This window comes from Vitis vinifera, chromosome 18 (assembly GCF_030704535.1).
Source record: "Vitis vinifera cultivar Pinot Noir 40024 chromosome 18, ASM3070453v1".
Lineage (NCBI taxonomy): Eukaryota > Viridiplantae > Streptophyta > Magnoliopsida > Vitales > Vitaceae > Vitis > Vitis vinifera.
This window is the reverse complement of record NC_081822.1, coordinates 1655767-1673206: the sequence shown is the minus strand read 5'-3', so window position 1 is coordinate 1673206 and position 17440 is coordinate 1655767. Positions and strand designations below refer to the sequence as shown.

The 17440-nt window shown below is 33.2% G+C and overlaps 1 protein-coding gene across 4 annotated transcripts in view; it reads left to right on the top strand.

The window, feature by feature from the left end:
• Window positions 1-15975, top strand: part of LOC100245339 (transportin-1) — a 44307-nt gene extending 28332 nt beyond the window's left edge. The window contains exons 19-29 of one of the 4 annotated variants that reach the window (XM_010665828.3): window positions 4973-5062; window positions 6706-6813; window positions 7960-8061; window positions 8149-8211; window positions 11015-11089; window positions 12043-12114; window positions 12194-12318; window positions 14539-14590; window positions 14674-14742; window positions 14828-14887; window positions 15268-15975. In XM_010665828.3, coding sequence (XP_010664130.1) covers window positions 4973-5062; window positions 6706-6813; window positions 7960-8061; window positions 8149-8211; window positions 11015-11089; window positions 12043-12114; window positions 12194-12318; window positions 14539-14590; window positions 14674-14742; window positions 14828-14887; window positions 15268-15351 — 900 coding nt within the window. In that variant the 3' untranslated portion in view covers window positions 15352-15975. Of the gene's footprint in view, window positions 1-4972; window positions 5063-6705; window positions 6814-7959; window positions 8062-8148; window positions 8212-11014; window positions 11090-12042; window positions 12115-12193; window positions 12319-14538; window positions 14591-14673; window positions 14743-14827 lie in introns of all 4 variants that reach the window. The other 3 variants (XM_010665829.3, XM_059734678.1, XM_059734679.1) reach the window with 3 other exon arrangements.
• Window positions 15976-17440: the final 1465 nt, after the last annotated feature.

The following is a 17440-nucleotide window of genomic DNA, read 5'->3' as shown; positions in this document are numbered from 1 at the left end:
AATAGGTGATTTTGATTTTAAGTCCCTTTGAATGAGAGTGGGCCCCTAAAAAGAAACCCTTTTCCTTTTGGAATGGGGGGTTGTTGTGGGTAACAGGGTATATGTTTTGAAATGTACAAGTAATTGTTTTGACTTTAATAGTGTGAATACCTACTTGAAAATTTGGACATTGAATTAGTTGAATAATGTTTTTCATGAGGCCAAATATAAATTCCTATTAGAAATGAAATTGTTAAACATTTATTGACTAGATTTGATATTTGAAGTTCTCTTTTCAATCTTAAGTGAATTTTATATCCTCAAAATTTTAATTTTGGCCAATTTTAGCTTGATATACACCTGATGCTCAATTTCTTAAGCTCTTAGGTTTTAAAATTAAATTAACTATAAAGAAAAAGGTGATGCACTTTTTGTTTATTTTTCTTTCTAATTTTAATCATATTAGTCTCTAAATTGCTCATTTTCATTTCCCAAAAAGAAAAAAAAAACTCATGGAAATGGTCTTGCTTGTGAGAATTTCATGGCATTGTTCTATTTAGGTCTAGGTTGAAAACATTTGACAAATCCATTTAGTAAGTTATCAACTATAACAAGTTTGTGAAACTTTTAGAAACATAGGGGGAGGAGGGTTGTCCTTGTAGGTAGAACAAGCGTGTTTGGTCTAGGACAATTGAAGGAAAACACTCTAACCATATTCACAGTTCAATTGAGTCCACTTGGTCAAGTTAAGTTAACTTTCCAAGTTTTAGTATCATGGTATTGTGCATAAACGTGTGTACTATTAATTTTATTCTTAATATAAAATTATAAAATCAACAAACAAAAATTTTGAAATTATTATGCAATAATTGAGATCTTCATTTACATGGAGGTTGAATAAAGAATGTCATTGAAAATCGTGTGAAAAATAAAAATTTCTCATTGATAATATTTTAAATATATTTTAATTTTATTGTTTTGCAAGGAGGTCCACCATAAGGTTAAATAAGTAATTTTATAGTGTAATGACTACATAGAGAAATGGAGGGAAGAGAATCTTTGCATCCAAGTATCTAACCTTACATATATATTTTAGAGTTCATTGATTGGTTCGGGAAAGCATAGGCTATAGCTTGGGACAGGCCTGAGGCCCTGACGATAGCTTATCACCAAGCTATAGCTTGTGCATTCCCCAAACAATCAATGAATTCTAGAACATCTATAAGATTAGATACTTGGATGCAAAGATTTTCTTCCCTTTTTATTGTTTGGCACCCGATAAAAGGACCTTAACCTAGCATGCCTAAGTTGTAAGCCTATACTTTCCCCAATCAATCAATGAACTCTAGAAAAGTGAGATTCTCCATCACCAAAGAATCCATTATAGTACAAACAAAGATTTTTTGGGAGACTTTTTCAAAGTTTGAGCAAAGCTCTTATTATCATCAAACATCCTTTCATTTTTCTTTCTACATGCTCCAAAACAAAAACAAGGGGTCATCTCCCATTCTTTTCAGCATCACCTATCCCCAGAGTGACTATGCTGACTAAGTAAAAAATCCTTAAATCATTCTTGAAAGCACCCATACAATTTTGAACAATAATATATCGAAAACCTTCAATGAATATAGTTGGTTGACTCCGTGCACTTGCACTTGCACAAATAACATCTATTCATTGATTAGGAGCCAACCTCTCCTCATAAGCTGGTTAGGCATCAAAATATTCTAGTTAAGTAAAGAACTAGTCATTAGCAATGCTATAAGCTCTACATTTTCTTCGGAGAAAAGGACCTTGAGCCACTCGGAGATAAAGATATAAAATGATTTAATAGAAAAAACAACCATTTTTAGTACAACTCTACATTAACCTATCCTCCTTATTCACTATCTCTACCTAAATGCTTTTGTGGAACACTCCATTGCCTTTAGCTTCCGGACTTGAGAACTCTACAAAAAATAAGGGTTTCAATGGCCCTTTCCACCCTCTTCTCAGCCTATAAATCTGTGATCATAGCATTCTTGTGAGAACAATTCTAATAAAAGGAAAAAAACCAAAAAAAAAAAAAAAAAAAAACTCTCAATGGGAGCTCTCTTCACCATATGTGAAACCAAAACCTAAACCTCTAGAACCATTTTTTTCTTTCAAAAACAAATTCATTGCATCAAAATTAGTAAGTATGAAGATAGGTGATAATTCCTTCCAAGATTTACTAAAAAATGATACAAAAGGAAACGTGTCTATACCACTCCCAAGAAAAAAAAAACACTACATGCATCTTAATAAGGTAAAAGAATTAAATACAATCTAGAACCATGTTGCACAGCTTTAGGGGGTGTGGGGTTGGGGTAAAAATGCCCTTTATGAAAGATACTAATTGCTTGGCTAAATGATCTGCTACTCGGTTACCTCAGCCATAGACATCCCTTAAAATACGTGTCGTGGGAGAAAAGTCATTCTTCTTGCCTTTGATGACTTTCTAAAGACCTAATCCATAAACCTCTCTCGTTTTCAAGAGCACCGACTCTCTCCCTTTTCTCCAAAGTTCCCCACATGTCTAAACATGTACTTCCAAACCCTCTTTCCCTTTGACCAAATACACACTTCCCTAGGGATCACAATCTTTTATTGCAATATAACTCATTAAATCTTTTAATAATCTTTTGGAGCAATATTTTGCTCATAAAAGGTTCATAGTCTAGGTCAACAAAAATAATGTTATACACCTTCAATCTACAATGTCACAATGCATTATGACCTTGTAGGTCATTGAGACTGATATTTGAGAATGAACTTAGAATGCTTCAGATACGTCCTCCACTAAACCTAGACAAACTAGAACAATTCTGATTATGGCTCAAAGTTGCTTTAAAACTGCTTCAAGCACTATGCGAATGTAACTAGCGTTGTCACTTTGTTTAAAGTTAGTAATACATGGTTCAATGCTCATTTTAGAGGTGACTTGTGGTCCAAAAATAGAAAGTTTTTGAAATGGAATATAAATGAACTTAAATTTTGGAAATACATGGAAATTACGAGCTTGCTAGATGCAAACAATAAAACATAGAACATAATATGGAAACGTGGTTATGAAAAATATTAACTAAAATTTCCATTTGTTAAAGGAAAAGTGTTTTGTACAGTTACCTATTGTTAATGATTTTTCTATTTTTCTATTATTTTTTGAATGACGATAGCATAGAAGTGCACGTGTTACATGATGAAAAAAAAATCTTGATACCAATTTGATAGATTTTGGATTGCTCATACTAGAACCAGATTAGAGTTGGAAAATAGAAGAAGTGTTAAGTTCTGACAGGATGGTTTGTGTGGTGACTCACCTTTGAGAGTTTCTTTCCTCTCCCTATATTCTCCTGCAGCTTCAAAATGCATGGATTGCAGAGATTTCAGAGGTTTCAGGCGGTCATGGGCAAATCACAATCCTTGTTTCTCAAGATGGTTCCATGATTGGGAGTTATAAAGTGTTAAGGGCTTGCTTAAAAGACTTAAAGAGGGGAAAGGCTTAGAGAAGGCGGAGATAGGTGAAGGATGTTAACGACGGGAAGTTCTTTTTTTGATCTGTTTATTATGCCTTATAATTAGGAGATAGGGTGGTTTTTTCTTCAAAGGAAGCTTGGGGTTCTTAGGCCCCTTCCAAGGTGCACTTCTTTAGTGGGGAGGTAGCTTGGGTTGGGATTCTAACCTTAGATCATCTGCAAAGAACAGGACTTTTCGAAATCGTTGTTGCTTGTGCAAGAGTTCAAAGTAAATAGCTAATCATATCCCTACTCATTGTTGGAAAGCAAAGGCATTGTGGCATCTTTTGCTCTTTCTTTGGGCTCCCTTGGGTGTTCCTATTTTTGGTGAGAAAGGCCCTTCTAGAGGAGAGTTCAAAGGAGTGTGCCCCACATGCTTGTTTTGGGCCATATGTCATTAAAATAATTGTGGATCCTTTGATGGAATGAGCATTTGGATCAATTTCTCAAAGGTTCCCTCAACTCTATGTTCTTCCTATGGCTTCATTGGTTATTGATGATTCCTTGTCCTTGTTGGACTCTATTGATTGTTTAGTATCTAGGTAATGGGTTGGGATCAGCCGTGCCGCCAACATTCAGCAGAGGGCCTAATAATCACAAATGGACAGAAGAATTAGAAGTTGGTGAATAAAAATGGATTCAACATGTATAGACCTAAAAAGGGACTTATTGAACTGTCTGGTCCTATCTGGTTTTAGTTTTTATGCACTGAATATATTTCAGATGTATTAATCTTAGTTTTACTATCTTTTTTATTCTGTAGAAATAGTTTATCATGTGTTTGCCCATGTTTTCTCTCTTTCCATGATGCAATGCGAATGCAGAACTTTGCAAGGGAATAAGCTGCACCTTAGCTTTTTACAAGAATACCAGAAAATGCAGAGAAATTTTGGATCAATTCAAAAAGCTTTGTTTTTTGTTGGTGAGAAGCAAGACAAGAAGAGTCCAGGGAAACGAAGCACCATTTCAAAATCTTGTTTATTTATCCTATCTAATTTCTATTTTTTAGTATTAATTTCATGCTAAGGGTTGTGGGGTTTGTTTCCACTTTGCCTCTAGAACCCCACAACATTTCTGGGGCAGAAAAAGAAAAAAATAAAATTCTTAATAACTGCATTCTTTTCATATATAATATACAAATTTGATTCATACATGTCAGAGAGACGGTACATATTGTTCATTTTCTTATGACTGCTAGTTTTACATCCTGCCCCTCTCTAGTTGTGTTTTTAAGTACATGATTTTTTTTATCAATTATTTGAAGAGACATATATAGTTGATTTTCGTAATTCCTGCTAGTTTTAGTTCCTGCCCTTCTATAGCTGTGCTTTTAAGTACATGATTTTTTCATCAAATATTTAAAGTACAGAAAAGATATTGAGTTACAATACTACAAAATCTATCCTCACTTCTCACTGTATCATGTTTATTTGGCTGGCCCTTGTTTTACTTTCCAGGCATTAGGTACTGGGTTTTCGCAATTTGCTGAACCAGTATTCCAGAGGTGCATAAGCATCATCCAATCTCAACTGCTAGCAAAGGCCTCGGTACTTTTTAAACCATTTCTTTTTTTGGAGTTTGTAGTTCTCATTTAGTCTTTGTAGGAGCACCACTCCTATATGGTGGTTGGAATATTGTTTTGGATTAAATGATCAGTTGGTATAGTGCACTACTACAAGCTAGTTGTTTTTGTGTATGATGACTTTGCATTTGATGTGTTTTAAATATGAAATCATGTTTAATATTTTCTAATCTGAAGTGCTTGATTTTGGCTTTCCATTCTGGTATACATTTTCTTTGCCATGAAAGAATATACCACTATGACAAGAGTTCTTTATCTTAGATTTTCCTGTTGAAAAAGAGTTCTATATCTTAGATTCATAATCTAACTAAATTCTGCTGAGTGGAAATGGATATCTCATTTTTAGGTTTCTTGATCAAGTGAGGTTCATTTTAAATATTTGGTATGGGGTTGTCATATCTGAGATGTCATCTTTATGCAACAAAAATCAATTGAGATGCGGTGTAAGCTGCAGTATTGAGTGGCAGAGCAATATGAGGCACAAAGGAGGGATACCTTACTTCAGCCCTCTAAAAAGATACCAAATGGGATTTGAACCTGAACTAATGAGGTGTTAGGTTAGTCCTTTACCACTAAGCTAGGTTTCAATGACAAAATTTTTTGTTATTTATAAAAATTAAAATATATATATATTTACTCTTCAATTACTTGAAAAATAAAATACTGAAATAAAACCCCCCATTTTGATCCACCGTTTCCTCATTAAAATAAAAACCTCTCAACCCATTTTGTATTTTGTTTTCTGAAAAAAAAAAAAAACTAAAAGAATAAGAAGAAAGAAGTAGTACAAACACATTACTGTTCATCATCTTCAAAACAAAAGAGCTCTCACGTCAGTGTAGGTCCTCTTTGGCTTTTCTTTTATTAAAAGAAATTAATATTCTTTTGATTTGCAAGCATTCTTTAGAATTTTCCATACAAAAAATGTTCTGAAATTCCTTATCACCTATGAGTGCTCTTTTGCTTTTATATAGCTTTTTTTTTTCTTAAATTTTGAAACAAAATCACTTATGTTTTTAGAATTAGTTACACAATTGAATAGGAGATTAAAGGATAAATGATAGCGTAGTTGTATATATTGAGAATTTGAGAGGACCTTATCTAATAGCATTGATCATAAGGTTATTGTGTAACACTTTCAAAATCTAAAAACTTGTCAAGGGCAATGATAAATTTAATGAATTGAAGTATTATTGATCAATATTAAATATTTTACTTATTATCAGTTCAAAATTTTTCTTTATCAAAGGTTACCCACTCTGGAGCAAATTCCTGGATTTGCCACTGGCAATGGTCAATTGAGCCAAGCTAGAACTAAGCTGACTCCTCCCCAAATTTGTTTAGATAAGCTAATATGGTGGGCATGAGTTTTTGCTTACCAGCTCCAAAAGCAATACAACTGAGCTTGATGGGAGCTGAAGTATTTCCATGAGCATTGCATTTTTGTTTTGTTTTTTTTTTTTTTTTTTAACCAATTGGTGAGAGCATAGTCTGGTTGTTGAAGATTTCCATGAGCGTTGCTGAAGATTTTTTCACATCAAGATAAAATTCTTGTCCATGCTCTTATCTTTTAGTTTGCTTGCCTGAAGGTTGGTGCTATAATTGCAGGTTGATCCTCTGTCAGCTGCTGTTCAATATGATAAAGAATTCATTGTTTGCTCTTTGGACTTGCTCTCAGGGCTTGCAGAAGGTCTTGGTAGTGGAATTGAGAGCTTGGTACGTCTCTTTTTTTCCTTTCCAAAATTTTCTTGAGCGGGAATATGTAGATTCAAGCATTTGATGCTTTTCTTAATGCAAACATGTGATTGTCTATCTGGTTGTCTATCCTTCTATTGATTGGCAATATATGAGTATATATCTGGCATTTTCTGCTTTTATATAGAAATACCAGGTGGATAGACGGAGAAAATGAGTGGTGTTCCTTGCTTGGCAAAATGTTGAGCCAGTAGATTTGTTCTCAGAGTTCTTAGTCATTCTATTTCATCACCCATATTCTGTAATAAAATAAAAGCATTAGTCATTTTTCATCTCCCATGTTCTGTAATGAATTTGGGATCTTGATCCTTATAAGACTTTACATTATGGCATCCGCAGTTCCTGCAAACATGTGATTGTCTATCTGGTTGTCTATCCTTCTATTGATTGGCAATATATGAGTATATATCTGGCATTTTCTGCTTTTATATAGAAATACCAGGTGGATAGACGGAGAAAATGAGTGGTGTTCCTTGCTTGGCAAAATGTTGAGCCAGTAGATTTGTTCTCAGAGTTCTTAGTCATTCTATTTCATCACCCATATTCTGTAATAAAATAAAAGCATTAGTCATTTTTCATCTCCTATGTTCTGTAATGAATTTGGGATCTTGATCCTTATAAGACTTTACATTATGGCATCCGCAGTTCCTGCAAACATGTGATTGTCTATCTGGTTGTCTATCCTTCTATTGATTGGCAATATATGAGTATATATCTGGCATTTTCTGCTTTTATATAGAAATACCAGGTGGATAGACGGAGAAAATGAGTGGTGTTCCTTGCTTGGCAAAATGTTGAGCCAGTAGATTTGTTCTCAGAGTTCTTAGTCATTCTATTTCATCACCCATATTCTGTAATAAAATAAAAACATTAGTCATTTTTCATCTCCCATGTTCTGTAATGAATTTGGGATCTTGATCCTTATAAGACTTTACATTATGGCATCCGCAGTTCCTGCACACCCAGGGTTTCACCCTCTTTCTTGGGGGGCACCTGTTATCAATCCATATATGATGAAGACAAATGATAGAGTTCTGAATGTTAGATATAATCTGTCATTTCTGCTCATGCATGTGTTCATGTGTTTTGATTCAACTTCTATTATAGGCTGCACAAAGCAATTTAAGGGACCTACTTCTGCAATGCTGTATGGATGATGCTTCTGATGTTTGTCAAAGTGCTCTTGCCCTTCTTGGGGACCTTGCAAGAGTGAGTTTACACTTCTTAATCTATTCATAGGTAGCATTTTCTTTATGCTTCCATGCAGAGTTTGTCAATACATTGTTTTATGATCAGGCCTGTCCAGTTTATTTGCATCCGCGTCTCTCTGAATTCCTCAATGTTGCAGCCAGACGATTGGTAAGAATTGTTTATGCAAAAAAAAAAAAAAAATCAGTTGCTATGATCATATGACCAATATCATATCTTGACTGGTTCTTTAAATCTAGATCATGTGAAGCGATGAGTTGGTTATTAGTTTTGTAATTTTTATATCATGTCATGGGCTGATCGCTGTTATTTTTGAAACTTAATCCCAAAAAAAAAGGCAATGAGTAACACCCTAAGGATAGCAATCTTATCAAATGATCAATTGGATTTTTATTCAACCTTATAGAATTAGTCTCTAATTGCTCTTTTTGTTTTGGTTGAAGAGAAAACAAGAAAATAATTTGTCATTTTGTCTTTAATTACCAAATAAAAGACAAGGTGGTGAAGATGAATCTCCAAGATCTAATCAAGGAAGGAAATAAAGAAATCCTAAATTAGAGACCAAGGGCATTTAGGTAATTTTATAGTTTTCTAGGTTATTGGTGTCATAATTAGTTAGTAGTTGCTATTCAAGTTTTATTTTAATTTTGGGAAGTTTTAGAATTCTCCTTAAAATGAGTTTCTAAACTTTCTATTTTCTAAATTATTCTTTTTTTTTAAAAGGTTTTTATTGGTCTTTAAAAGCCATAATTTTTTATTAAAAACCCTTATCACAATAAGTATTTATAAAAAGTTTCTAATTCTAAAAAGAAAGTTTCTATTTTCTTTTAATGTATTTTAGAAGATTTAATGGTTTTAAGAGAGAAATAAAAGTCCTAATAAGTTACTATATAGGTAGGTTTCTACTTGCATAGTTTTATTTAGTTTTTAGGGTTTCTAAAGCCTATGAAATAAACTTAATTGATGTAAAATGAGATAATAATTGTTGAGAAAATAATATCCAGTTTTGCATTCTTTGAATTTTCAATTGTGAGTCTTTAAATTGATTTTTTCTAGGTGAGACTCCTAAAAGACCTTAATGAGACTTTAAGGTTTCCTAGATTTTTTCTTTATATTTTATTGTTTTATTTTTTACATGCTGCTATAATTTGAGTCTTGTTCCTCTCCTTAAATCCTAAAGAATTGAAGTTCTAGCATGCCTATTTGACTTTAGACAACCATTTTAAGATTGTCTTACATTTCTTTTTCAACAAAAACAATTATCTTCATTTATCTTAAAAGGATAAATACAAGAAGGACAAACAATATTTCAATGATGTACAAAAAAGGTTAAAAAGTAACCAAATGTGAAGTTGCCCCACAAAGGGAAGAAATAAATAAAATATATATATATATATATATATATAGCACACTCAAGGGAAAAGAAAGTCTCCGACAAAGGAGGCCAATTGCTTAGCTCATTATTTGGCTAACTAGTCCGTGACTTGATTAGCTTAAATGGAAACCCAAGGAGACAGAGAAACCCAACTCACTAATAACATGTAAGATTTTGGGCATCTAATTGTCAAACTTCTACAAATCTCTTTCTTTTTTAATGACTCAAGATATAACAGTAACATAATCTTCCTCTATAGTTAGGGTAGAGAGGCCTTAAGCTTTTACCTATAGCAAATCCTCTAACAATACCAAAATCTCTGCCTTAATAACCAACCCCACACCTACCTGCTTAGAGAAAACTCTTAATATTGTACCAAAGTGATCTTTAATCATGCATTCAACACCAATTTGAATAGGGTTACTCAAGGAACATCCATCAAAGTTTTTTACTAAACCTACTAGAAATGGGGGAATAACCAATCACAACTTTCTTCCTTGATCTATTTGGGAAGCAAACATTTTTCCAATCCAACATAAAATAAAAAAATAAAATAAAAATTTACCCGAGGAGGGAGGGTGAATTGAGTAATTAAATTTTTTTCAAAAACTATTCAAATTAAGCAATAATTGAAGCAAATAAATAAATAGAAGAGGGAAGATAGATGCAAACTCTTTTTATAGTGGTTTGGCAAACCCGCCTACATTCACTCTCCCTAATCTCCTTTCCGAGTGAGGGCTCCACTAACCAAGACTTCAAACCAAACCTTCAACTCATACACTTGGATTCAAGGCTCCAATCGGCACTACAATTCCCTTCAAATTCAAAGCCAACTTGAAGCTTTGATCACTCAACCTTTCACCAATAAAGGATGTAACAACACTCAACCCAACTCAAATATAGCTCAAATACAAGGAAAAACTAGGATGAACACAATGGGATGCACTAAATGGATTTGCAAATGGAAGAGTAAATGCACTTGAGTTGGGAGCTTTGAATGAGAGAAATGAGTAGGTAAGCTAGTTAATACATATGTTTTCTTATCAATAAATGCATAGGACCTCTCAATTTATAAGAAACCAATCTCAGGCACCTCATTCTACAAAAGTAGGCCTTGACCAATCGAGTTCCAATTCGATCGGTTGAGTAACCATTGGACATTTAATGCACTAAGAGGTTTCAATCTTCTTGAAAAAGATTTATGATCTTTTAAATTTGATTACTTAATATAGAATATCCATAATTACATTCTTTGGATTCTTGTTTTATCAACCATATGAAAGAACGATGACCTAAATTTTCCCTTATATAGTCTTTTTATCTATTCCATGAAAAGAAGAGAGAGTCTTTTTATCTATTCCATGAAAAAGAAGAGAAATAGAGAGAGAGAGAGAGAGAATTGGATTTGTTTTTTGTTCCACCTATTTGCTTTAAATAATTGATGAGTTCAAAATGGAACATGGATTTATTTCTCTTATGAAATTCAAATCTGGTCCTTATTGCTTATGTTGGAGCCCACTTTCTTGAATGCATTTGTTCTCTTTATATAATCCTTTACGCAACATGTGATATGTGCAGAATCCTCCTGAGGTAAAGGAAACTTTTTCAGTGGCAAACAATGCATGTTGGGCGATTGGAGAACTAGCAGTGAAGGTTGGTTTCTCTCTTTGAATCGTAATCCAACAAACAAGATCAAAGTGCCTTCTACTGCTATCTATATTTCTCACCTGCATCAAGATCTTAGTAGAGGAAAATTACAGAACAAGCTGAAACTGAGCATGCATGGGAGTCCACAACAAGAACTTTCAAGGGCAAACAGAGACGGGCCTTGATGTAGCCATAACTGTTGCCATTCATCTGTGGCATAACCTTTTTCAGGCCATACTTCCTCAAGTTCTGAAGTATGCCAAAATTCCTAGAAACTGCCAAACTGCAAAATCCTCGTTGTCCTCTTGCATTGATGGAAGAATTGCTTTCATCCCCATGCTCCTTTTTTAAAAAAAATAAATTATGAATCTGATTTCTGAAATTAGGTGCTCTGCTTCCTGAAGCTCCTCAAGTTAAATTTTCATGAACCAAGGTGAACTTTTCAATCATGCTTAAACTTACCCTGAAACTGACACATTTCTGGAAGATTGGTGTTTTGGGCTGGCATTTTTGGGAAATCTTGCATATTAATTGACAAAGGACATTAGACAATAAAGTACTAAGCCTGCCTTGGGTTTGAGCCTGAATCATATTCTGGTCTTATATGACTCAGAACTTGTTCAAGTTGCACAGTTGCAGAGTTACTCTATGTTATAACATTAGTTATCTACCAAACCAAATTCTAGTAAATTAGGCACCTTTTGATGTGCCACAGACATTAACTGGAAACAAAATTGAAGGGTGATTCCACACTTTGTGGTCATAATGCTTCCTGCAGTGTTTAGGCACCATTTTGTACGCCAAAAAAAGAGTGACTTGAAGTAAAATTAAAGGGTGATTCCACAGACTGTTCATAATGCTTCACCACTAGCATATTCATCATCTTGTACATTAAAATGCTAGTATTACTTGATAGTGAAGTATGGATTGTGATCATATTTTTTACATCCAAATATCAGGCTCACAAAGAAGTTTCCCCAATTGTGATGACAGTTGTCTCGTGCCTAGCTCCAATCCTTCAACAGGCAGAGGTATCGTTTTTGTTCTGCTTAATCAATTATTACTTTCTATTATCTTCCTGATTCTAATTTGAGATTTGATTTTGGGCAGGGTTTTAATAAGTCACTTGTGGAAAATAGTGCCATCACCCTTGGGAGGCTTGCTTGGGTCTGCCCAGAGATTGTAGCACTGCATATGGAGCATTTTATGCAGTCATGGTGTACTGCTTTATCCACGTAAATATCCTAAAATGCCAAAATATATTACAACAATCAAATTTTTATAGCAATTAAATATTTAATTAGTTAGAAACTTGGTAAATGGATGGTAATTAGGGTTTCTAATTATGTTTGATTTCTAATAAAATATTGGAAATTTTCTAAGTTAACTTCCATTGATTATTCACTGGTTTTATGTGGTGCATCTTTGAATTTATGGATTTTTAATTGAAACACGCATTCAAGTGTTGAGATTAATTCATTAATTATCAGATTTTCAGTTTTGAAAAAAGCATCAAATCATAACTTTTTATTTTTCACAATGAATTGGAATTGATCTAATAGATATTCAAATGAGTATGGTTATGTTTTGGAGTTCAAATTGAAAAATTTTCATTGAAATTGATAGTTTATTTTGGTTTTGTTGTATTGTAAGAGGTTGGATTTTGAAAAATTGTAGTAAATTTATTGGTGATCAAAGTTTATGATTTTAATGTGTTGTTTGTTTTTATTTTTGAACAAGGGATGTATAGAAATTTTTGGAATTTAATTTTCTTGAGAATTCGATGGGTTGTGAGGTAAAAATGGTGGTTGCATGTGGTTGAATGTTGGTTTTGATTTTGTCGTTTGTGGATTTCTTTTACATTATTTTTTTTTATCTAAATCAAGAAATTTTTTCGTTGCTTGTTTTGCTTTTTATTAACAAGTCATGAGAAAACTTTAGATCTAAATTTTCCTGAGAAATTAGAGAAAAAAAAACAAAAATAGAACCTATCTTAGTTATATTCAATTTTTTCTTGATGACAACTTTGCTAATCTATAATAAATTCATTTTGTATCCAAATTGTGTAAAATTAGGGTAGTTCGATTTGGCTTAAGTTAAAAAATTACTCAAAATCTTAAAAAATGAATGTAATTTATTCTGTATGAGAAATCAAGTTTGAGTATTATAACAAAGTTAAAGGTTGAGAAGAGAAAAGTGAAAAAGTTACTTTTTCTATTAAGACAAAATTTTAAAGAAAAAGTGATAATTTAAAAAACAAGTAGATTTAAAAATGTCTTAAATCATAAAGCAACTAGCTTTAAGACTTAGTAAAAAAAAATAAACAAGGCCTTGATGTCTATCTAATCTTTCAATATGCATTAGAGTTATTCTATTATTTCCAGTGTTATCAAAGGCGATCGCTTGGGTTGCCTAGGCCATCAAGCCAGGCGGGGCAAATAAAAGTCACCTTTTGAAACCCAAGCAAGGTGGCTTCAAAGAGGTAACGCCTAGGCAATCGCCTTGGAATAAGGAATAAGGCATAAAGGCTCACCTTTGACCATGAGTTAAGATTAAACATACTTAGATTTAAATTTCACTCAATCTAACATTGGATTAAACAAAGTATAAGATGAAATATTATATTATCAATCATAGAGATAATAAGATGGAGGGCTATCAATCTAGTCTTAATGAAAGTGATGACAATTTTAATTTCTATGATGATGATGCCTAAAACTTTTCTAAAATGTTCAATCTCTTATTTTGTTTTTTATTCTACTTTTTAGATGTTTAAAAAATTAAAATATGCATTTAGACAAGATGAATATCTCTAAACAATATGATGTTTCGTATGATATGAGGTATTATATTTAATACTTTGAATAATTATTAATATTTTGTTAATTTTATAAGACATCACGAGGGATGAAAAATTAATAGTGTTGATTGTTAAAGATAACACTTAGTTAAGTATCGAATAGGTAAATATATGTATATTTTTTATCGCCTTACTATAGTCAGGCTATCGCCTTGTTTTTCGCCTTTCGCCTTAGGCTAAAAGGAGTCTTATTGCCTTGACATTGCTTTTTGCTTTTGACAACACTGATTATTTCCTAAATTATGTCAGTAACTAGCACAAGGAAACCTAGGTACTATGTCAGTCTCTCTGCAGCTAATAAAGTTTCAATACAAAAGTGGAAAATTAGATAATATAGTTAGTCAAAGAGGTCCTGTAATCTAATTAACAACATAATTTTGAGTAATTCGAATAGGCAGGTTTTATTTTGCTAAGCCAAATTGTAGATAAGTGGCTATGACAATAATACAACATGCTTTGCTATTTCTATCAGTACAAGTTAAAATTTGGACTATCATTGGACTCATACTACCTTTTACATATGCCATAACTTTGCCTGCTGAGCACAGGCCCATTCTTTTTTAACAGTTCATTAATACCAACAAGTTCATGGCAGGATACGTGATGATATTGAGAAGGAAGATGCCTTCCGTGGTCTATGTGCAACTGTATGCAAATTCTTTCTTGATTCCTTAGTAGATGAGATCAAAGAAATATATATATTGTAATTAATGAAGCATTGGAATTGCAGGTTAGAGCAAATCCATCTGGGGCTTTGAGTTCACTTGTGCACATGTGCAAAGCTATTGCAAGTTGGCATGTAAGCTTGGGAAGTGATAGATACCTGAGAGTCGATTCATTCCTTTTTCTTTTTTCTTTATTCTGATATTATTCTTGTCTGCCAGCATATAAGGAGTGAGGATCTGCACAATGACATCTGCCAAGTTTTGAAAGGATTTAAGCAGGTACCTCTCCCTCCCTCTTCCCCCTCTCGCATCACAAGAACACATGCATGCACTTCCTTGGACAGATGCACTGCACATGCAGATTCAAAATTCTTCCTTGAAGAAGCCTTACTGACTTTTTGGGGTCACAGCATTTTTAACAGTTATTATGATTTCGTTTCAAAAGATTTATGCTTACAATTTCATAATTATGGAAACCTTCCCAGTTTCTTTTATAGAATAAAGAAATTTCTAGTGTCTCACTCTCAAAACTTCCAACCATTAACATTAAGAAGATGAAATGCTGATATCTAAAATTCAAACTGTCTAGCTGATTATAGTTTTCCGATAGTGGAGAGCAAAGGATAACATGTATCTTTTTTGATCCGATATATTAACAGATGCTTAACAATGGAGCATGGGAACAGTGCATGTCTGCATTGGAGCCCCCAGAGAAGGAGAAACTGTTGAACTACCTAATATAACATTGTTCAATCAGGAGTTATTTACACAGAGATGCCCTTCTGCCATCCACTATGTGCTCCACGCTTCTTGGACCTTCTGCAGATCCAAAGCTAAGTTTTGGTTAAAAAGTTCCTCAAGCTGAAACTAAATTATTCTCACAAGTTTCTTATAATGAAACCTGCCAGTTTGCACCTATTTCAAAATCGTCAACAGAGCGTTTGTGTAGAAAGACCATCTGTTCAAGGAACAGCAGCAACAAAGTTCAAATTGGGGATGGGGGGATAGGAGCCAGGTAGATGCCATTTTTCAAGCACTACACTGGCAGATCTATACCATGTTTATTTATGGTTTATATCCTAAATAGTTTATACCATAGCAGTGGGTAGGTTTTAGACCGTACCCCACTGATTCTACTTTCATGGGGTTTTGGTATAGAGCATGGAAAGCTTCCCTTTTCTTAATTTTGTATTTAATTGGGGGTGGAGGTTTTTCTTTTTTTTTTTCTTTTTTTTCTTTTTTAGTATTCAACTGATATCAAAGGTGGCTTCCTGTTGTTGCTGTTAATGGAGCCATTGTCAATATCATTTGGCCGTTGGGAATTGTACATTAGATTTTAATAATGGGTGGTTATTTCCATTGTGTTAGTTCTGGCCACTTGAATTTTCTCCTGATTTTTGTAGTGGCAGCTACTCATTTCAGGGCAATTGCAGAGAATGATTTCAGCCGTTTTTCCATTTATCTCCATAAGAAATTCATGCCGGTCGTTTACTATGGATATCATGCGGGTTTGGAAGACTTATAGATTAATTTAATTCACTGTGCAAATATATTTCATTCTTTGTCTCAGGGTAGGGGGTTGGAATGAATCGACCCTTCTGATTATCTTGTTTAGGGGTCCTAATTGTCGAAATTTAAAATAATATTTACATCAAATATCAAGAGGTCGGAATGAAATTAACCCGAAAAATTGCTGATGTGTCCATCATCATCAATGGTTTTTAGGCAACCACATCATGTGTTTAGTTCTGCACTTGTCAAGGACTTCATTTCCTCCCTCTTAAATTTTCAGCATTTCCTTAGAAAGCCCCGCTCCACCATTTATCATGGCATAGAAATGCTGGAAAAGAAAATCAGAAAAAAAAAGGGTTCATGGGTTAGAAACTAGAGGAGTCCTCGATGAATGGGGTCAACAGACGCTTGAAGCTTTGCCCAATCCAAATCCTAGTCGGTAGAGACAACATGTCTGCTCCAATACCTTTTATGCTATACTTCTTTTATTCTAATGTTCGTTCCGACTAAAAGCGTGTATGATTCTCTCACTTCTAGTTCGAGTCTTAAAATTGAGTTCAAAAATTGATTTGTTCTCTCTTCAGTTTTCCTTTTTCAGTTTATAAAAAAAAAAAAAATATATATATATATATATATATATATATATTTTATTAATATTATAGACGAAAAAAAGTTTTAAGTAATAATATTATATCAAATTGTCTTAGGACCGTTGATATGACATCAATACAATTTATTTTAAATTATATTTATTGAATATACTGATTTCAAATACTACCGTAATCCAATGACATCAGTAACTATTATTATACCACATCCGCGTTATAATAAAGCTATGTAGGTATGATTTTGATTTTTGAAATGTGTAAAAATATACGTGAGACTAATAATTTTTAATTTGATTTATGATCAATTTTTTAATTCAAATGATCCATTTTACGAAGAGATTTGAAGAGAGGATTATTTCACATATTAATTCTAAATTTTAATCATCAAAATTTGAGTTCTCCAACTAAATTTTCAACCTTCCAAACATAATAGAGAAAAATTCCCCAAAATCAATTTTATGGGAATGATTATTTGCTTCATCATCGATTTCCAGAACTAAAATCTCCTTTCGATTCAACAGCATTATGGCAGTATGAACTCCAAATTCATCACCAAATCACAATGACGCGTTTGATTGTGTTTTCTCTGGGTTTCCGTTTCTCTTCATAAATTTTCTCAACAATTGATTAGGGCTTCCAATTTTCTTCCCCCATCCGCAAATTTCACCTCATGGATCATCAAAATGAAGGGAAAACAGAAAACAAATAAACA